Raw genomic sequence first — 23,329 nt, forward strand, 5'->3', positions numbered from 1 at the left:
TCTGACGTGTGAACTCTAGAAATGGATAGACATTTACTAAACCACACAGAGACTTACCTTTTATTGAGCTGAAGGAGAAATAGGGCATTTGACCAATTTTAAAAGATTTCTGAATTTAGTTGACTTTACTGGGGTTTAGGGGTTTTTGGCTCTCTTGAACATACTGGGATATTAAAAATTAGGCAGGGAAGATTAAAAAACACCTGTAGGGACTATCAATTAGAAAAAGTAATATTTCATTGAGATCAAATTAATTTTCTGGGAGTCCACATGAGCTCATATGGAACACAGATAAACATGAATTAAATCAGTATTATTGGACAGGAGAAACTGGTTTTTCTACATTCCGTACCAGGATATCAGTAGAAATCCTGGTGGTTGGGTAGGTCTCAAAAGACATGTAGCTTCATTCATTCAGGAACTAAGTGTGTTTTATAGTACCTGTGTACTATAAAACAAGTATTCCCTGGATATCATTGCCTTATTCAAGTTCCAACTTTATGAAGAATTTTTAATGCTAAGGTACTTCATTCCTTTACATTTGTAAATCTACTGTCTGTCCATTCCGAGGGCATATGAGTTCACCCATATACTGCAGAATTTAGAAGATAAGTGGTCTTGAATAACCAGCCCCAGTGGCTGCTCTGCACACACACAGAAGCACAAGCCTCCCCCACTGCCCTCTTACCCCTCTATACTTACCCATCTTTCACCCGCACTACTATACACATTGATTGTGGGTTGTCGGTCCAGCAGTTGGAAAAAGCGTGCGGCTGAGATTTTAGCTTTGGCATAACTTGGCGTATAAGAGGAGGCTCTCCCAAGAGCTGTCGCACTCAGTACAACTGAAGAGATCACCCTGTAGTTGGACAGACACCCAGGTAGAAAGGGCACGGTGTGGTTGGTGTGACGGCCTAAGAGGCAGGAGTTTGGGGGTCTAGCCCTGGAAAGGACCGAGCAGCCTTGAGCAGGTCTCTTTAGACTTGTCTGGGAATGGGAGATTGGAGAGATTAGCCTTTTTCAAATTGTGTTCTAAGAAGAAAGGGTGAGGGGAGGATAGAACAAGGGGGGCTCAGATCTCCAAACCCTGCTTCAACTACAACAGCCTTTTAAAAAAAATTTGTTTGAGAAAAAAAGACTTCTTAGAAAAAAAAAAAAAAAAAGGAGGGAGGTTGAAAGATCACCCACCGGATTGGGTTGCATTTTTACAATGTTAACATTCTATGAATCTATGATTAATGTGTAAAAGACAATGATTGGTGATATAAGCATCAATTCTGTACCAAGCAAGCATGTAATTCATGATTCAGACAGCATGATGCAATTGCCTGTATCCTTCTACTTGTCCCAGCCTCAATGTGTGCATAATTAACAAGCAAATAAGTGAATAAATAAATGAATGATAAATATGATAAGAGATAGCCCTTTTGCTCTATAGACCATGCTGCGAGGGACGCCCCCTGAAGTTGTCCACCTGCACTGCAATGCACCATGGGGCCTGCCTCAGTGGGGGTGGGGTGGGGTGTCTCTGTGTGTTTTACTGCTCAGTTCATAAGCAGAAATTGTTTTAGGCCAGACTGGCAAAGCCAGACATCTCTAGGAGCCCAGTCCAAAACTTAAAGCTATGACAAGCACCCAGAATAAAATAGGAAATGATGAAAGGTCATCTTTCATTTTTTAAAGAGAAGCCAGAAATTGGGAGCTTTCTGTAGTGTCCCAATTTTTACACGTTGGCAAATAATTCTTCAAAAGTCTTACATAAACTAAACAAGTCAAGAGTTTGTGATTTCTGATTTGGGGTTAGTAGCTCTACATATGCAAAAATTTAGAAAGGAGACTTTCCTGGTTGAGGTGGGCATAGTGGGGCAGGAGAAAAAAATTTCTTCTATATTTCTAGAAGAAGATAGAGGGCGAGCAGACAGAACTCGTGGCTGGAGAAGAGATGTCTTTTAGGGCCGATTTTCCTAATGTCCTCCGAGGCTTTCTCAGACCGTCTCCCCCTCATCCTTCCAAGGTTCCCTGCCCCATCACACCACACCCATATGCATGTGCACCCAGTCCCTTGGTACCCTGACACCCTTAGGTGTCTGGAAATGTGAGAAACTGGACTCAAAGCTAACCTTATTAGAAGAGCAGACTCCAGCTATAAACAAAAGAACAAAATTCCCCTGACTAGTCTTTGCTGTCTCTACCTAGGGAGAGTCAGCTAGACATGTGCCTTCTTTACAAGAAGTAGAGTTCAAATAAGGTAGTTCTAGGAACCATCTTATTCAAGGACTTTAGATTTTCTCAGCATTAACCAGTACGGTAGATTGTGAAAATGCTTAATTTGTCCTATTACCCTGTACAAACCCTTTTGCAATATGATTTTTTTATTCCTCTGCGATATTGTGACTTATGATAAGATAACTATATTGGTCTTTTGTCAGTTCCTGGCACAGACTCCTAAACCCTTGGAATTTCCCAAGCTTTGAGAGGACCGAGGTGTCTTTTGTTATGTTAATGAAGTGACTTTGGTAAAAACTCTAGATAACCTAAGGATGGGGCCTGGTTGCCTGGAGAGCCAACCATGCGATTAGAGGGATGGAACTTCAGTCCCTTCCCCAACCTCAGGGGAGGGGAGAGGCTGGAGATTGAGTTCAATCGACAATGGTCAATGATTTAATTAGTCAGGTCTACTTGATGGAGCCTCCATAAAAACCCAAAAGACAGAGTGCAGAGAGCTTCTGGGCTGGTGAACACGTGGAGATTTGAGGAGAGTGGCATTCCTGGGGAGGGTATGAAAACTCCAAGCCCTTCCCACATACCACACCCTGAGAAGAGATATGCATCTCTTCCATCTGGCTGTTCCTGAGTTGTATCCTTTTGTAATAAACTGGTAATCTAGTAAGTAAATGTTCCTCTGAGTTCTGTGAGCCACTCTAGCATATTAATCAAAGCTGAGGACAAGGTCATGGGAACCTTGGGTCTACAGCTTGTTGGTCAGAAGCACAGGTGATGACCTGGACTTGCTTTGGTGTGGAGGGTTGGGGGAGGGGCAGTCTTGTAGGACTGAGCCCTTAACCTGTGGGAGGACCCAACGCTATCTCCAGGTAAATAGTGTCAGGATAAATTGAACTGTAGGACAGCCATCAGGTGTCAGTGCCATGTGATAGCCGTGTGAGAGTAAAGGAGAAACACTTATCGGATACTCTCATCAAAAGATGGGGTCTGTTCCTCTTTTCTCTTAACCTGGACTTGGTCATATGACTTTCTTTGGCCAAAGAGATATTAGAAAATGTGATGCATGCAGAGTTGGCAAGTGCTTGCATGTTGGGGCTTGCAATCTTCTGTTGCACTTGGAACTCCGAGAGCACAATGTGAAGAAAACAAGCTCAGCTGCTAAGAGGCCATGTGGAGAGAGAAGGGCACTCAGAAGCCTGACTGAGTCAGCCCAGTCCAGAAGAACCACCCTGACAGCCCACAGAATCTTTAAGAAATAATAAATCTGAGCTGTTTAAGACACCATGTTTGGGATGGTTTAAGCAGCAGAAGCTAATGGATAGAACCAGACTATTCCTCTCTAGAGCGCTGATCTTTTATGACTTTGGCCAGGTAGTCCTCACCTGAACACATAGCTGAAATGGAGCCCCTCATTGGGAATTAAGTAACCTCCATATCTGTAGGAAGCAGAATTAGCAACAAACACAATGCACTGGGAAAAACCAAAGCAGAATCCGTAAACATTTGCTTTTCGGATGGCTGTCTTGTATGGCTTCTCCAGTTCAGTCTCAAACACTTCTATAAACTGCCTCTCCTTTCCAATCCCAGCCACAGTGCGAATATTATTGAGGGCTTCGTTTGTAATCTGAAGGATGAAAAAGAGTTTTAGAAATAAAAGAGCAGAGATAACTGCTTTCATGACATTTTCAGCCGTTACATGGATTAGATCTGGTGCAAATGATGGAAGGCAGTGTACAGCACAGATGGGGGCATCATCTGGGAACACAGAGAAGTTGCTGGAGATCAATTTGACTGGACCCTGAGATGTTCTATCAGTTCAACACAAGTTCTACTTGATCCTAACATGGCTTTGTTGCCTCTACTTGTTGAGGAAGAGAGAAGAGGGGGAAAAATGGTACACAAGGCTATCTTTGTGAATTCATTTGAAATGTTCAAAATGGTATCTTTAGATGTGTCTGAGAGGAAAAGATTGTTTAATAATATCAACCTAAAATATTAGATTCTATTTCTTAAAATATTATGACCAAATACTATATAAGATAGATTAAAACTGAGTATGAAGTTTATCTTTTAGTCTATACTACGAATTTGTATTTGTTTCAATCCTTACTCTAGGGTAAATAACCACTGTTTCTGAATTAGGGTCCTATCTTAAAAACGGTACAAAAGTGGGCTACTTCCTACTATTGGCATACGAAATTCTTTTGGCTTCTGCCTACTTGGGCCATGTTCACATTCTCTCTTTAAAGAGAAAAAACCTAGTTTATAGTAAATTTGTTAAAAGGTGAGGGCGTGTTTATGTGTGTGTGCATGATTCCTTATCCCTGATATCTGTCTATGCCACCATATCTTCATTTACCTCTGATAACCAGATTTAATTAGAACACACTCTTAATTAATTAATTTATTTTTGGCTGTGTTGGGTCTTCGCTTCTGTGCGAGGGCTTTCTCTAGTTGTGGCAAGCGGGGGCCACTCTTCATCGCGGTGCGCGGGGCTCTCACTATCGCGGCCTCTCTTGTTGCGGAGCACAGGCTCCAGACGCGCAGGCTCAGTAGTTGTGGCTCACGGGCCTAGTCGCTCCGCGGCATGTGGGATCTTCCCAGACCAGGGCTCGAACCCGTGTCCCCTGCATTGGCAGGCAGACTCTCAACCACTGCGCCACCGGGGAAGCCCAGAACACACTCTTAAAAGTGCACAGCTAAAACCTAAGTGTATTCGAGACCTAAACTGTATATACCTCATGGTTCTCTTTGGGAAAGACATTTGCCACAAGTCAGGCAGACACTGAAGTGTGAAAGTTAAAAGCATGTGCCATTAAAAAGATAGTAACTCCTCTCCGGGTGGGTGGCATGACCTGGAGAAACCATTAAGCTGAAAAAAACAAATAGACAGGAAAGTGAACTATCCTCTCTTGCAAAGGAGAATACTACACCAAATTGTGATGTAGAAAAAATAACTGTTTGACAGGAAACTGAACATGTAACCCTCTGTGTTTTCCCCACTATTTCTCCACACCTGCTCAATCCCATATCATCAGAGGCATATATGAAAAAGGCTAATGGGAAGTTTCTAACCATGAATGTTTGTAGGCTGACAGCTTCCTTAAGTTTGTTTGCACCCCTCATTCTTAGCAGTCTGACAGCCACTCAGCCATAAGCAGTCTGAAAAGTGGGTCTGGGAGATTACCTGTCCTGCGACCTCCATAGCCTGCTTGTCATGAGTGGCAAATCCCATCAACATTTTGGTCTGAATGGCTCCCGATAAAGCCAAGAAGGGGAAGAAGCACACTATGACCAGGCTTAGCTTCCAGCTAAAGAAGAAGGCGATGATCATGGCCACGGTGATGTTAGTGAAGGCATTGACCATCATCCCGATCTGAGAGCCGGCAGCCTGCAAACCAAAAGTGATCAGCCAATTTCAGACACACAGTCTCTAACTAAATATCATGAAAAAGCTATTTTGTAGCAAACAGATAGGTTTTTAAAAATTATTTTGATAAAATATACATAACAATGTTTATCATTTTAGCCATTCCTAAATGTACAAGACAGTGGCATCAAATACCTTCACAATTGTAACTCTCACCACATTTATTCCCGAAACTTTTTCATCATTCCTAACAAAAACTATACCCATTCAATTTAACATCCCTTCCTCCCTCTCCCCAGCCAGCGCCTGTTAACCTCTATTCTATTTTCTGTCTCTATGACTTTGCCGATTCTAGGTACCACATATAAGTGGAATCATACAATATTTATTCCTCTGTGTCTAGCTTATCTTATCAAGCATAATATTTTCAAGATCCATCCATGTTACAGCAGGTATCAGGATTTCATTTATTTTAAAGCCGAATAATATTCCATTGTGTGTATATACCATGTTTTCTTTATCCATTGACCTGTTGATGAAAACTTGGGTTGTTTTCACCTTTTGGCCATAATGAATAATGGTGCTATGAATATGGGTGTACAAGTATCTGTTTGTGTCACTGCTTTCAATTCTTTTGGATATATACCTAGGAATGGAATTACTGATCATATGGTAGTTCTATGTTTTAAAAAGGGAGGGTCTTTTAATTAAAGAGCCCCCCCCCACAATGCACTTGAAGGCTGGATTAATAAAAGTACATCTTATTCACACCTTCTTGGGAGCTCATGTATTGACTAATCTCATTTCATGGGTATCAGAGCTAGACCAATCAGTGTGAGATTAATTCTAGTGATAATAAATAACTATAAAAGCTCCTTGCAGATTGAAGGTTGCAAAAATAGAAGAGATGAGATTATGGCTTATTTATTTAATCTAAGGTCAAGAATAAGGTGAACTAGACACTAGAATACGCAAATGTTGAGAGTAAAACTGGTAAAAACTTTAAGCAGTAAGACAATGCATATTAAAACCTTTCAAAATAACTATACATTTTGATCCAGTGGTTATATTTTGAGAACTAAAAAAATAATCAAGGGTATGCCACAAGCTTGATGCAAAATGATATAAATTGCTTATGTGGGGAGGGAGGACCTAAACGGGGAATTCTTTAAGAAATGATGATATATTAAAATGATGAATTAAGCATTCTTTAAAAATTCATTGTAGAAGGATATATAAGGACCAAAATAGGCTCACATCAGATTGTTTCAGGAGAAAAAAGAAAGATTACAAAATAATATGTACAGTGTGACCCAATGACTGTGGGAAACACATTTTCTATTTATACAATAGAAGAAGCCTAGAATGATCAAAATGAAAAATTTACAGGGATTTTCCTTTAAAGAGGTCCATGTTCCTTTGAAATTCTCCATATCATGGTTCATACTGTTGGTTGAACTGGTAGAAGTCGAGATATACAGTACAGCACTACAAATCCAGTGAGTTTTTTCTTCCAAGAGCCTCACAGACAAACCATGACTTTTCTTTTTCCTCTTTTTCTGATTTTCATGGAAAGTGAGCAGTGGTGTTGAGAGGCAAACTGAACTCTCATCCCTTTAACCCAAATGCCTGGTTTTATAAAGGTGTAGCCTCATCTTGTACACGTGTGCAAACCTCCTGAACAAGGCTACAGGTTCTGGGGTTTAGAAACCACAGCTTAGTCTCCCTTAGTCAGAAAAGACAGCCCTTGGAATGTGTGTCAGGATTCTAGATAGCAATCATCTCAGTCTTTCCCTCAGGTTCCCGGCTGGGCTGCTTAGAACTGCTTCTTTTCCTAAGACTAACTTACAATCCAGGCACCTGTGGAAGGAGGCTTTTTTCCACACACACCCTCTGGGGGCACCATTAAGTCTTGTGGAATCTGAGCCTCTGGGCCTAAAAAAAAAACCAAAACGATCTGAGAAAGGAGGGAAAGTTCTTCTCAATTGCTAGACTCAGAGGAAATGCAAAACTCTGACAGATTTTGATTCATGCCATAACACTGATTCTGGGCATTACCTAGGAGACAGTGTACTTTAGCTGCTGTTTGTCAGCTTTGGAAATGGGTGAAAATGTAGCTCTGGGGTATCCCCCCGCGAGTTCCTGTTTCATAGGAAATATGTACATGGTTATCGGAATTACGTGATTATTGGAATACATAAAGGAAAGAAAGTCTACTCCAGTTACTACATCCCTGGTTTCCCCCACGGCTTACCCCTTGAACTTGAGAAGCATCTGTAGCAAGCCTTGTTGTCAGTGCTCCAGGGCTATTTCTGAGGTCATCAAACCAGCCAATGTCTTGCCCTAACATTGCTCTGAAACCCAATTTACGTAGCCTTTTGGTGAGGAGTTCCCCGGATTTAGCAAAAGCATATCCCTAAAACATAAAGGAGTCTTTAGTGATATTTTACCAGGAGAAGGGGGAAAATAACTAAATCGCTTACTGAAAAATAAAATTCCTTACCTGCAGAAATTGAGTGCAAAAAGATAAACAGCCTATTGCTACAAAGAGCAGGCACACACCATGGATCTGCGACCTTTGTTCTTCTTTATCAGGAATTGAAAAAGTCTTTGCAAGACAGTAAGCAAGGAAGTAACTTTAGTATTAACAAACAATAGCAAAAGAAATCAATTCAAATATGTTTAAGAGAAATTTCTCTTAGGCTTTGGGTTAAAAAGCAGTTCACTTTAAACATACTAGCGTTAAACCAAAGTTAACTATGAACATGTGCACTTAATTCTCTGTGGGGAAGGAAGGCTGGTGAATAAAACCCAGTGGTTATGACTGACAGAATTTTTGTCTCGTTTCTTTGCCTGATGTAGGCAATTGTATTGGCTTTTCTTTGATACAGATGAAAAATATGATTAAATGCCTCAAATTCTTTACATAATAAGGCAAGGGAAAAAAAGATAGGAAGGAAGAAAAGAAGAAGGAAGGAGGAAGGAAAGAAAGGGGGAAGTTACTTGAGAATCTGAGAATACTATTCTGGGACAAAACTCAAAGCAATATGACCTATGTCTTTCCCCTATAATAAAGATGGCTATCTCACTGAGGTACCTAGCCTATTATTAGTTTTATAGATTACTTATATATATACAAATAATAGCATTATTATAAAAGCAACTGGCACACACACACACACAAAAGCAACTAGCTATCAAGGCATTAACTGGAATTGTCTTAGGACAGAAAAGCTTCCATCCATCAGAGGCTGAAATTGTTGCTTCTAAATCACCAGAAGCTGAAAACATTCCCCTCAAAAAACTATGGAAATTATGAGTGGGGTTTTTTTTTTCAGTCTATAATAGGTGGTAAACTATACTCATAAGTATATTCTGAACTTACAGGCACATGCTCAAGTAACTGATTGGGACCCAAGCTGTTGCAATAAGAAAATGGAAAGAATAGCTGCATATTCTAATGACATCGCCCTACAGTGAAATAGATTTTAGGTACATCAAAACCCTCCTAATTCAGACTAAGTGAGGGAACTGTGAGAGTTCAGAAAAGCTATTTATTAGAGAGCTGCACAATAAATCCTTACTTATTGCTCTGCATTAATTTGAGTAACTAGAACAATGCCAGAAAGCAGTTGCTCAAAGGAAACCATTTATTCAACAAATATTTATCGAATGCCTGCTATATGCCAAATAAATCTCCTGTAAACAATGTATACTACTCCATTAACAAATCCTTTTTTGTAAAGCAGAAGTAACCCGTTGAAATTATCACAAATTCCAAAGTAGCGGAAGGGGTTCTAAATTAATGAGATGTACTGTTTCTAGGACAGAGCTTTTGGGCCCGTTATGGTTCTTAGCAATAAAGAATACATTCATTCTTAATGAACGAAGTGGGTTCAAAGGATGCCACAGTCATTCACCCCACCATGGAATAACTCATGTAAGTTTACTTTACAGTTTACAAATACAAGGACTTAAAGACATATTTCAGTTTGGTTTTAAAAATCGCTATACAAATCCCCACAAACCCCAAACAGTGATGCCATAATTCTCATTCCTCTCTAAGGTCACCTATTATAATCATGGACTATAATACTGCATATTAGCCAGTTTAACTCTTATTTTATAGATGGGAAACTAAAGCCCACAAGATCGAGTCCTTTGTCCAAGTTCATTTAGCTGGTGGTTATTATTAGATAAGGAAATGCCTGGTTTCCAGATTCCAGTGCAGTGGTTTTCTTCTGGGCACTCTCTCTTGGCTCTTGATATTACCCGTCTTCTCAGTGTTAAAAAAGAATGTTTGGCTAATATTAAGTTCAAGATTGGGCATCAGCTGTCTGTAATCTTTCCCCCCCACCCCCAAACTCTACTGCATGAGTTCTTTGTACATTCTTACTGAAATGCAACCCAAAGGACTGCCCATCCCCCGGTTCTTCTGTTTTTAGACTAGCTGTAGTTCAAGCACACATCTACATCATCTTGTAAAGGTAAGTTTGTTTAAGGAGAAAATGAACATTCTCTAGACTCTTGCTATTTACCAGATGCAAATGTGTTACTTAACCTACTTTAACTTAAATGAGGATTTCCTTAAATTAGGATTCTTAAAACAACCCAGTGAGGTAGATTTTCTCGCCCCATATTATAGATAAGGAAGCTAAGACTCATCAAGGGGAAACCACTTGCCCAGATGCATGCAGACAGCACAGAGCAGAGACCTGCGGCAAGTCCAGGGCTGGCTCACTCCAGCGTTCATGCTTTTACCCAGCACGCTATGTCCAAACTGCAGTGCTTGGAACACTTGGCACCTTTTCCAAGTCAAATAAACCCAGGGAAAGTGAACCAGAGAAATTCTGCTTTACGTGCACATTGACGCTTCGCTAGATTAGCAACCAGGCCCCTAACGCCCAATGATTTGCTGGGTCCTCTTTCCAAACTGTGGTCTCAGTACCAACTGTGAATATTGTGCCCTTTAGATATGTCAGAATGAAAACAGTGCAATTAAAACCAGACTATTATCTGACTCATGATTATACCCTATGAGGTGAAAGCATCATGAATCCACTGATGAATATGTGATAATTATGCTAAGAGGCACACAAAAACAACCTTCTTTATCAAAGAAGAAAAATAGTAAAGCTTTATCCTCTTAGCAAATATAACCCCGTGAGAGCCTTAATGATGAGCAGATTTTGGATTTCACCAACTAGATCCTGCTACTCTGATCCTTCGGTCCTTAAGTGAAAAGCTGAATTGCTCAGGCTAGGATTTTCTGGTTGTGACCAGAAGAATCACAGAGAATATTCTCACCACCAATAACCAAGGGCAGGGGTTATAACTGGATCATCAAATTTGTTTTGACTTGGCCATTTCATAGACCACTAGAGCTGGAAGTTATCTTACAGATCATCTTTGTCAATCCTTCCTTTTATAGTTAAGGAAACTGAGACCCAGAGAAGTGGCATGATGTGATCCCAGGGCAGAAAAAAGTCTCCTGGCACAGAACCCAGGACTCTTCCCAAAACAGTTCATACACAGAGTTTGGGTAAAGTTGAGTGAATGCATTCCATACTCTGCATTTATAAGAGAGAAAGAGATGATCAGCAAAGAAGTTGACATTCTGGAATTATTTTAAAAGTGTACATCTAGGGCATAGTCTTGGGTCTTAACAGATTCAATGCCACCCCCTACACCCTCTACATCTGCATCACTGCTCAGTGGAATGCATTTCCAGAGCCTCTCCCTAGTAGAAGGTCAGCTTTATGAGAGCAGGGAGGGCTCTGGTTTTCTTGCTCCTCACTGTACTGCTAATACCAGCAACAGTGTCTGGAAAACAGTAAGTGATCAATAAATATTTGGTGAATGATGAGTGGATTTTTTGGTTTAATGTCTATCTTCCTCATAGACTGGAAACTACATTAGGGAAGGCGCCCTGACTGACACTGTGTTCCCAAGTCCCTAGTCTAGGGGAGATAATCAACAAATACCTGTTGAGTGAATAAAAGAACATTTCTATTATGTTTAGGGTATGGTATTTACTAAATATTAATGAATATAAATTAATTATTAAAATATTTTCAGCATAACCAGAAATTCAGTTTACCAGAGTTGGCCCCTGTGTTTCCAATTTCCTACCTTTCTGATGATTTCCTCACTTAACACAAGGGGGCAGTGTGAAAATTGAAGCGGTGGCTGAGGCCCTCCCTATAGGATTGATCTGATTTTGCGTGTGGACTGTACAAGTCTTTCTATACAACTCATGCCTGAGGGGACTTAACTTCTGGTCAGGAACTCTGCCAGAGAGACCGCAAGAGAGAAAGAACAGTAGAGGGGGAAACTAAAACTTAGGACTCTCACAAATCCTTCAAAACAGCTGGTGCTAGTCCTGGTCCCTAATGTGACCCTGTGTCACCTTGAACAAGTTGTTACAGTTCTCTAGATTCTAGGTTTGCCTCCTTGTTGACCTCACAGGATTTGTGTGTGTGTAAATTTCAACTAAGAGAATGTGATAGCATTTTGAGAACTAAGTTTGCAATGGTAAGTTTTTATTGGAACTTGGCTCTGTAGTCACACTGCCTGGATTTAAATCCCAGATCCACCACTCGCTCCCCTAAGTTCTTTATGCCTTGGTTTGCTCCTTTGTCAAATGGGAACAATAAGAATACCTACCACAGGTGGTTATTAGAAAAGTTTAGTGAACTATTGTATACAAAGTTCTTAGATAGTGCCTAATTAATGTTTGTAGTCATTATTATTATTATTATTTTATTATAACAATGAAGTCAGATGGAGAATATCAAAATTCCTAGGAGGTGAAAACTGAAATAAGCTTATTCTTTATCCATGCCTTATTTTACTTCTCTCTTCCTTTTCCTGTTTTCTCCCCACTTCCCCATTTCAATGGTGCAACCAGCAGAAGAAAAGAGCATTATACAACAGGCATGAGCACCTGCTATTACAAGTCAAACTTTGTACCTCAGCTGTTCAGCAAGATCAAAATGGCCCCCCAATCCTTTTGTATTATTCAACCAACCAGCTTTGTATTCTGATTTGGTTTGCATATAGGTTAACTGCCCTCTTTTGACACTAAATTTGCAGCTATAGTGCTGTTTTTTTACAGGCACGATGCCTGTTGAAGGGTGCTGCCAGCCCAAATGACAGACCGCTTCACCTTCTTACCTCCTGTGTGATGGAGACTCGAGACATTTTTAATCCTTTAGAGATGAGAAAAAAGAGCTAAAAAAAGAGCTTAAAAAAAGAAAAGAGCTAAATACATTACAACAAAGAGCCAACCTATCAAAAATGACGATATCCACTGATAGACAAACCAAAGGTAGGAGGAGAATAAAGCTGGTCCAGCTGTTTGCTTACCCCAAGAATCTGGCTGAAGAAGAAGGCATAGAAGGGTGTGACTGTCCCATTGACAGCTGCGCCCACAGCCCCTACCAGCATGTAGGGCCATTCTGGAGCATTAACTTTCAGAATCCTCCTAACTGGGGCGGGTTCAATTTCTTCTTCCACAGGAATGTTCTTGTCCTTGAGGGAAGAGGGAGTTACATTAATCATCTAAATTTCTCCATATACTCTTTTCTTATACAGCAGACCCTTTGGCATTCACAGCTTTGAGTCATGGTTTGATTGGTTATGAGTGGCCTTAAAGATCTATGAGACGAAGTGATTTGTTATTTTGTGAAAAATCGTCCTGAATTGCTTGCCACCATGCTGTGACTTGGATGGGATCGATCTTAGAGTGTCTGCTCATCTGAAGGTGAGCTCGTAGTTCTCATTTCACAATTGCATAGGTATTAACTCTTGGGGAGTAATAAATATGTTGGATCTGTAAGAAAAATAACCCCCCAATTTTAAAAAGTTTTTGTGCTATAGTGGTATTTACATATTTGAGGACTTGTGAAAGTTTCAAGATATGTCCTTCATAAATGTCAAAGCTCTAAAATCTTGTAACTGGCTAAAGCTCTAAGGCAGGCCAGTGTATCTAAACAAGGCAAAATAATTTTAAAAATGTATTAAGTGGTGTCGACGGTTATCAATTGCATGTTTTCTCTAAGGTTTTCCTTAATTAGTGCCCAGAAGTAAATAGTAATCAATTTGGATTTCTAAATTCTGCATTTTCTTCACAAGGAGTCAAAATTATTTCAAAATTTCCCTATTCCAATTTCTTTAGTTGCCAGTAAAGTGTCAGAGCTAGCAAATTTTTATCCTCTTAAAGGCAAATATATTCAGAATATCATCGTTTTTATCATCAGTTTTCCTTGTTATAGATATTGTTCAGTGCTTGGTCTTTAGGCCCATTATTCAATAATTTGTTAAATTTATTGCCCACTTTGTTTGAGAAAGGGTTTTAGGTGACATATATAGATCTGTATTGATTTATTTTTTACTTTTTCTATTAAAATATACTAAAAATGTCTACAGCAAATTGACTACAAAACTATTAGTGCTCTCTTTCATTAACATGCAGTAATTTTCCCCTTAGGGAGCTGAATGTCAGGAACAGAAGACAGCAAGGAACTTCAAATACTATCCTCTTGCTTCCAAAGTCAAAGTCTACATTGCCAAGTCAATTGAAATAAAAGCCTGGTGTCCCTCTCATTTTAGTTGCAAGCCAAATAGGGTGGGCGAAGGCAGCTCAGCTGGTGATAGATTTGTCAATGCCTCCGTTTCAAGTTCTCTCTTGGCCTGCCGTCAACTGTTGCACTTGTCATTACTACTCACTCATGCAGCAAATCCTTCAATGATTTCATCTCTGACATCTTACTAAACTCTAGGAAATCAATGCAGAGAGGAAGACAGGTGGCTGGGAAAGCATGAGGGAAACAGGTGTAGAAAGAATGAGGTTCTTGGATGAGCCTCATATGGCCACTAATGGAATATATCACTGAGCTCTTCAGCTCTCTGAGGCTCAGTTACCTCCTCCTCAAAAGGAAAGTTGCGTGGGGGAGACAATTCTCTATGGGTCTCTCATGTTTCTGCACATCTTGTGAAAAGAGGCATTGACTACCTTTGTTCAGGCTAATTTTTCAAGGATATTTGTACAGCAAATAGCCTTGGAGGACAGAGGTAGTGTCTCCATCCCAAGAAAAGGACAGATGTGCTTATTGCCCATTATAAAAACATCAGGTTCCTCAAGCCCAGGATTCCTCTCCCCGTTCATTTGCTGGTATCATCTGGCTCTCTTTGCATCAACTTGACAGGAAGTGGGGTTGGGCTGGGGAACTAGTGCAAATGCTATACTCTGGCTCCTGCTTGTGCTTTGAGTAAAACGTCGTTTGTCTCTGACGCAGAGCTCTTGTGTATTCTGCTGGCATCCATGAAATTGGGTCAGGCTATAGCTTGCAATAGAGCAAAATATCAGACCCTCTACAGTTCTAAACAGTGGTTGGTGTCCAGTTCTGGATGCTTACCAGACTCATGTGGGTCGAAGATTAAAATTACAGACACTTGGGTCCCATCAACAGAAATACTAATTTAGTAAGCCTAAGAGTGAATTTGTGTTTTAAAAAATACTCCTCAGGTAATTCTGATGACAAAGCCCATTTTTTGAGGTCCTCAGCAGTATACAATCTCCAAAACTCCTTCCAGAACTAAATGTTCGGGGTGCCATGTTTGAACGTTTTGAAAGTGTCAGCTGTGCTATACCATCTAGGGACATTAAAGTCCAACATTTCCTGGAACCACTGTCCCACAGGATGGTCCACCCTCAGTCTGACATGATAGAAATTTCCCTGGTCATCTGATATCTGAAGGTATCCCTAAACCTTAACAACAAAACCAAAGACATCTAAAAGCAGTATGAAGTACCTTTTGTCCAGTAGTTAACATTCCAAGATAGGTTAACAGGAAGCAAAATTTAATTAATTTGAATAATTTTCTTTTTTCCCCTTTCATTAAAAATTTGACTTTAAAAGAAACTATGCCCCAACCCCCCAAAAGATGAGGCTATTAAGACTGAATGATGCAAAAACTAGGAAATCTGTCCCTGAGTAACTGACTTTTGATTGACTTTTATTTGATATTGCTAAAAGATAGTAGAAGAATAAAAGAAAATTAAAGTCACTATGTACAGAAGGGTTTTTACCTCTGGGATTTTGAAAAGCTAAAGACGAATTTACTCATCTAAAAAAAGCTAAAAAGCTAAAGATTATATATATATATAGCAAACCAGTAACTCACAGAGAGATACAGTTATAAAAGTTTATATATGCTTCCTCACTGCAGGGTTCCTGTCTCTATTGTGTCAATGTCAAGTTGCACAGTGCTCATTTATTTATCATATGTCAAGAAGTATCCTGCTAGCAGCTCCAATGCAGGGAGAAGGACAGTGGCTCTTGTTCATCTTTGCATCCGTAACACAATACCTGGCACGTGATAGGTGTGCAATCAGTGTTTATTGGATGAAAGAATGAATGAAGCTTTTATGCCCGTGGAGCATACACGCAACAAAACATTTATTTAAAAAACACTGATCACTCACTTACAATGTAGATGGTACAATGTTAGACAATGAGCTTTTCCCAGCTTGCTTCCTTCCTTCCATCTCCTTGTGTAGGTCAGGTGAAAATATAACTTCCTACTTAAATCTTATGTCCCGATTTCTATACTTTGTTACATTGACTATGCCATGCCAATCCATAGGGGTCTCCTGCCTCGATAACGACTTTAAGATATGATGATAGGAAATGGTAACTATGACCAAGAAGCAGGGACTCTCCAAATAATCAAAAACTGATAGTCATTTTTATAGATCCTCTGTCCTATCTCTCAACCATTGCCTAAACCCCGTCTCCAAATTAGCTGTGATGAAGCTACGGATTTCTAATATTTGACCTTGACTCAATCTCCTATATGTTTTACCTTTTTAGTTTCCCTAAAAGAGATGCCTATATATCAGAGACTGGAACCTCTAGCCTGCAGGTTTCCCCTAATCCTAATCTTAATTTTGTCAGCATTGTAACTAAGATCTGAATCCATTTATGAGAGCCAAGAGTATAGCTTGGAGAGGAAGAGAAAACAGGCTGTAGTCATGGCTCTGTCACCAGCTAACTATGAGATGTTGGGTCAGACACCCCACTTAGAGTTTGGAAGGACAGACTTTTGAAACCATTTCCTGAAGTTTTCGGAGTCAAAACTCTAAGAGACCACAAGGTGGAGATAACTCCTTTATATAAGTAAAACTTTTGCACTGCCACAGAAGGTAGAACATCTCCCAATTAACAGAAGGTCAGGTTAGAGCTTCTTCATCAAAATAAGAAAAAAAAAAAAAAAAAAAAGAATTTTGCCAGTGCTTGATCTTACAGAATTTAGTTAACTATTAAAAAACTTTAAAATGTACTTGGATGAGAAAGTCCATACTTTAACCAAAGAGGATTAAATTTTATTAACCCTGATTCTGTTGTTTCCTTTTAAAAAATACTTAATTTTTAAATCAAAAAGATTCTAATATAATTATCATACAAATGAGCAGTATTAATATAAGCGTAAGACCTTTATTCGCTTCAAGCTTTAGCAAAATCTCATTGGTGTCCCTGTCACTTTCTTCCTTTCTTCCTTTTCCTTCCTTAACTAGAGAGAGAAATCAGAGTGTCATCTTTATAAAATTACACTGGGTTATGGACCATTTTTGTTTCTCTAAAACTAATCTCTATATTTGATTTAGGTTTCCATTTATTTAAAGAACTCCCTTCTGAGTTTTCCCTGCCTCATGAGAACTCTGGGAACCTGATCTTCAGACCTCCAGGAAATCTGATTGTTCTCTGCCACAATGCTGAGCCATCTACTAGCTTCAACAAAAACAACAAAATTGGATTTTCTTTTCCTTCCTTCCTAACGCTCTTGCTTTTATTGTAGAATATTTGCCCAGAAACTAGGGGGAAAAATTAAAATGAAAAAATTGAATATGATTGGGACTTCCCTGGTGGCACAGTGGTTAAGAATCCGCCTGCTAATGCAGGGGGCATGGGTTCGAGCTCTGGTGCAGGAAGATCCCACATGCTGCGGAGCAACTAAGCCTGTGTGCCACAACTACTGAGCCTGCGCTCTAGAACCCACGTGCCACAACTACTGAGTCCACGTGCCACAACTACTGAAGACCGCGTGCCTAGAGCCCGGGCTCCGCAAAAAGAGAAGCTACCGCAATGAAAAGCCCAAGCACCACAATGAAGAGTAGCCCCTGCTTGCCGCAGCTAGAGAACACGCACAGCAACAAAGACCAAATGAAGAAGCTTCAAGATGGAGGAAGATTAAGACGCGGAGATCACCTTCCTCCCCACAGATACATCAGAAATACATCTACATGTGGAACAACTCCTACAGAACACCTACTGAACGCTGGCAGAAGACCTCAGACCTCCCAAAAGGCAAGAAACTCCCCACGTACCTGGGTAGGGCAAAAGGAAAAAGAAACAACAGAGACAAAAGAATAGGGACGGGACCTGCACCAGCGGGAGGGAGCTGTGAAGGAGGAAAGGTTTCCACACACTAGAAGCCCCTTCGCGGACAGAGACTGCGGGTGGCGGAGGGGGGAAGCTTCGGAGCCACGGAGGAGAGCGCAGCCACAGAGGTGCGGAGGGCAAAGCGGAGAGGTTCCCGCACGGAGGCTCGGCGCCGAGCAGCACTCACCAGCCCGAGAGGCTTGTCTGCTCCCCCGCCGGGGTGGGCGGGGCTGGGAGCTGAGGCTCGGGCTTCGGTCGGATTGCAGGGAGAGGACTGGGGTTGGCGGCGTGAACACAGCCTGAAGGGGTTAGTGCACCACAGCTAGCCGGGAGGGAGTCCGGGAAAAAGTCTGGAGCTGCATAAGAGGCAAGAGACTTTTTCTTGCCTCTGTTTCCTGGTGCGCAAGGAGAGGGGTTTAAGAGCGCTGCTTAAAGGAGCTCCAGAGACGGGCATGAGACGCTAAGGCTGCTGCTGCTGCCAACAAGAAGCCTGTGTGCGAGCACAGGTCACTATCCACACCGCCCCTCCCGGGAGCCTGTGCAGCCCGCCACTGCCAGGGTCCCGTGATCCAGGGACAACTTCCCCGGGAGGACGCACGGCGCGCCTCGGGCTGGTGCAACGTCACGCCGGCCTCTGCCACCGCAGGCTCGCCCTGCACCTGTACCTTTCCCTCCCCCCGGCCTGAGTGAGCCAGAGCCCCCAAATCAGCTGCTCCTTTAACCCCGTTCTGTCTGAGTGAAGATCAGACACCCTCAGGCGACCTACACGCAGAGGCGGGCCCAAATCCAAAGCTGAACCCCGGGAGCTGTGCGAACAGAGAAGAGAAAGGAAATCTCTCCCAGCAGCCTCAGGACAAGAGGATTAACTCTCCACAATCAACCTGATGTACCCTGCAACTGTGGAATACCTGAATAGACAACGAATCATCCCAAATTGACGAGGTGGACTTTGGCAGCAAGGATATATATATATTTTCCCCTTTTTCTCTTTTTGTGAGTGTGTATGTGTATGCTTCTGTGTGTGATTTTGTCTGTATAGCTTTGCTTTTACCATTTGTCCTAGGGTTCTGTCTGTCCGTTTTTTTCTTTATCACTTAAAATTTTTTTTAATAATTATTTTTTATTTTAATAACTTTATTTTATTTTCTTCTTTCTTCCTTTCTTTTTTTTTCTTCTTTTTATTCGGAGCCATGTGGAGGACAGGTTCTTGGTGCTCCAGCCAGGCATCAGGGCTGTGCCACTGAGGTGGGAGAGCCAAGTTCAGGACACTGGTCCACAAGAGACCTCCCAGCTCCACGTAATATCAAATGGCGAAAATCTCCCAGAGATCTCCATCTCAACACCAAGACCCAGCTCCACTCAATGTCCAGCAAGCTGGACACCCTATATCAAACAACTAGCAAGACAGGAACACAACCCCATACATTAGCACAGAGGCTGCCTAAAATCATAATAAGGCCACAGACACCCCAAAACACACCACCAGACGTGGACCTGCCCACCAGAAAGACAAGATCCAGCCTCATCCACCAGAACACAGGCACTAGTCCCCTCCACCAGGAAGCCTACACAACCCACTGAACCAACCTTAGCGACTGGGGCAGACACCAAACACAACGGGAACTACAAACCTGCAGCCTGTGAAAAGGAGACCCCAAACACAGTAAGTTAAGCAAAATGAGAAGACAGAGAAACAAACAGCAGATGAAGGAGCAAGGCAAAAACTCACCAGACCTAACAAATGAACAGGAAATAGGCAGTCTACCTGAAAAAGGATTCAGAATAATGATAGTAAAGATGATCCAAAATCTTGGAAATAGAATGCAGAAAATACAAGAAACGTTTAACAAGGACCTAAAAGAACTAAAGAGCAAACAAACAGTGATGAACAACACAATACATGAAATAAAAAATTCTCTAGAAGGAATCAATAGCAGAATAACTGAGGCAGAAGAACGGATAAGTGACCTGGAAGATAAAATAGTGGAAATAACTACCTCAAACCAGAATAAGGAAAAAAGAATGAAAAGAATTGAGCACAGTCTCAGACACCTCTGGGACAACATTAAACTCACCAACATTCGAATTATAGGGGTCCCAGAAGAAGAGAAAAAGAAAGGGACCGAGAGAATATTTGAAGAGATTATAGTTGAAAACTTCCCCAATATGGGAAAGAAATAGTTAATCAAGTCCAGGAAGCACAGAGAGTCCCATACAGGATAAATGCAAGGAAAAATACACCAAGACACATATTACTCAAACTATCAAAAATTAAATACAAAGAACAAATATTAAAAGGAACAAGGGGAAAAGAACAAATAACACACAAGGGAATCCCCATAAGGTGAACAGCTGATCTTTGAGCAGAAACCCTGCAAGCCAGAAGGGAGTGGCAGGACATATTTAAAGTGATGAAGGAGAAAAACCTACAACCAAGATTACTCTAATCAGCAAGGATCTCATTCAGATTTGATGGAGAAATTAAAACCTTTACAGACAAGCAAAAACTAAGAGAATTCAGCACCATCAAACCAGCTTTACAACAAATGCTAAAGGAACTTCTCTAGGCAGGAAACACAAGAGAAGGAAAAGACCTACAATAACAAACCCAAAACAGTTAAGAAAATGGTAATTGGAACATAGATATTGATAATTACCTTAAATGTAAATGGATTAAATGCTCCCACCAAAAGATATAGACTGGCTGAATGGATACAGAAACAAGACCCGTATATATGTTGTCTACAAGAGACCCACTTCAGACCAAGGGACACATACAGACTGAAAGTGTGGTGATGGAAAAAGATATTCCATGCAAATGGAAAGCAAAAGAAAGCTGGAGTAGCAATTCTCATATCAGACAAAATAGACTTTAAAATCAAGACTATTACAAGAGACAAAGAAGGACACTACATAATGATCAAGGGATCAATCCAAGAAGGAGATATAACAATTTAAATATTTATGCACCCAACATAGGAGCACCTCAATACATAAGGCAAATACTAACAGCCATAAAAGGGGAAATCGACAATAACACAATCATAGTAGGGGACTTTAACACCCCACTTTCACCAATGGACAGATCATCCAAAATGAAAATAAATAAGGAAACACAAGCTTTAAATGATACATTAAACAAGATGGACTTAATTGATATACATAGGACATTCCATTCAAAAACAACAGAATACACATTCTTCTCAAGTGCTCATGGCAAATTCTCCAGGATAGATCATATCTTGGGTCACAAATCAAGCCTTGGTAAATTTAAGAAAATTGAAATCGTATCAAGTATCTTTTCCAACTATAATGTTATGAGACTAGATATCAATTACAGGAAAAAATCTGTAAGAAATACAAACACATGGAGGCTAAACAACACACTACTTAATAACCAAGAGATCACTGAAGAAATCAAAGAAGAAATCAAAAAATACCTAGAAACAAATGACAATGAAAACACGGTGACCCAAAACCTATGGAATGCAGCAAAAGCAGTTCTAAGAGGGAAGTTTATAGCAATACAATCCTACCTTAAGAAACAAGAAACATCTTAAATAAACTACCTAACCTTACACCTAAAGCAATTAGAGAAAGAAGAACAAAAAAAAACCCCAAAGTTATCAGAAGGAAAGAAATCATAAAGATCAGATCAGAAATAAATGAAAAAGAAATGAAGGAAATGATAGCAAAGATCAATAAAACTAAAAGCTGGTTCTTTGAGAAGGTAAACAAAATTGATAAACCATTAGCCAGACTCATCAAGAAAAAAAGGGAGAAGACTCAAATCAATAGAATTAGAAATGAAAAAGGAGAAGCAACAACTGACACTACAGAAATACAAAGGATCATGAGAGATTACTACAAGCAACTATATGCCAATAAAATGGACAACCTGGAAGAAATGGACAAATTCTTAGAAATGCACAACCTTCTGAGACTGAACCAGGAAGAAATAGAAAATATGGACAGACCAATCACAAGCACTGAAATCGAAACTGTGATTTAAAATCTTCCAACAAACAAAAGCCCAGGACCAGATGGCTTCACAGGCGAATTCTATCAAACATTTAGAGAAGAGCTAACACCTATCCTTCTCAAACTCTTCCAAAGTATAGCAGAGGGAGGAGCACTCCCAAACTCATTCTACGAGGCCACCATCACCCTGATACCAAAACTAGACAAAGAGGTACCAAAGAAAGAAAACTACAGGCCAATATCACTGATGAACATAGATGCAAAAATCCTCAACAAAATACTAGGAAACAGAATCCAAGAGCACATTAAAAGATCATACACCATGATCAAGTGGGGTTTATCCCAGGAATGCAAAGATTCTTCAGTATATGCAAATCAATCAACATGATACACCATATTAACAAACCGAAGGAGAAAAACCATATGATCACCTCAATAGATCACCTCAATAGATGCAGAGAAAGCTTTCGACAAAATTCAACACCGATTTATGATAAAAACCCTCCAGAAAGTAGGCATAGAGGGAACTTACCTCAACATAATAAAGGCCATATATGACAAACCCATAGCCAACATCATCCTCAATGGTGAAAAACTGAAACCATTTCCACTAAAATCAGGAACAAGACAAGGTTGCCCACTCTCACCACTATTATTCAACATAGTTTTGGAAGTTTTAGCCACAGCAATTAGAGAAGAAAAGGAAATAAAAGGAATCCAAATCGGAAAAGAAGAAGTAAAGCTGTCACTGTTTGCAGATGACATGATACTATATATAGAGAATCCTAAAGATGCTACCAGAAAACTACTAGAGCTAATCAGTGAGTTTGGTAAAGTAGCAGGATACAAAATTAATGCACAGAAATCTCTTGCATTCCTATACACTAATGATGAAATATCTGAAAGGGAAATTAAGGAAACACTCCCATTTACCACAGCAATAAAAAGAATAAAATACCTTGGAATAAACCTACCTAAGAAGAAAAAAGAACTGTATGCAGAAAACTATAAGACATTAATGAAAGAAATTAAAGATGATATAAATAGATAGAGAGATATACCACGTTCTTGGATTGGAAGAATCAACATTGTGAAAATGACTCTACTACCCAAAGCAATCTACAGATTCAATGCAATCCCTATCAAACTACCACTAGCATTTTTCACAGAACTAGAACAAAAAATTTCACAGTTTGTATGGAAACAAAAAAGACCCCGAATAGCCAAAGCAATCTTGAGAAAGAAAAATGGAGCTGGAGGAATCAGGCTCCCTGACTTCAGACTATACTACAAAGCTACAGTAATCAAG

At 40.3% G+C, this 23,329-nt stretch overlaps 1 protein-coding gene across 2 annotated transcripts in view; it reads right to left on the bottom strand.

The window, feature by feature from the left end:
* Positions 1-23,329, bottom strand: part of ABCB11 (ATP binding cassette subfamily B member 11) — a 94,645-nt gene that overhangs the window by 10,397 nt on the left and 60,919 nt on the right. For both annotated transcript variants that reach the window (XM_007183231.2, XM_057551808.1), the window contains exons 19-24: positions 12,962-13,126; positions 8,097-8,201; positions 7,848-8,009; positions 5,411-5,614; positions 3,606-3,847; positions 703-859 (exon numbers count right to left, since the gene is read on the bottom strand). In XM_007183231.2, the coding sequence (XP_007183293.2) occupies positions 703-859; positions 3,606-3,847; positions 5,411-5,614; positions 7,848-8,009; positions 8,097-8,201; positions 12,962-13,126 (1,035 nt within the window). The remainder of the gene's footprint in view (positions 1-702; positions 860-3,605; positions 3,848-5,410; positions 5,615-7,847; positions 8,010-8,096; positions 8,202-12,961; positions 13,127-23,329) is intronic.

Source organism: Balaenoptera acutorostrata, chromosome 8 (genome assembly GCF_949987535.1).
Source record: "Balaenoptera acutorostrata chromosome 8, mBalAcu1.1, whole genome shotgun sequence".
Classification (NCBI taxonomy): domain Eukaryota; kingdom Metazoa; phylum Chordata; class Mammalia; order Artiodactyla; family Balaenopteridae; genus Balaenoptera; species Balaenoptera acutorostrata.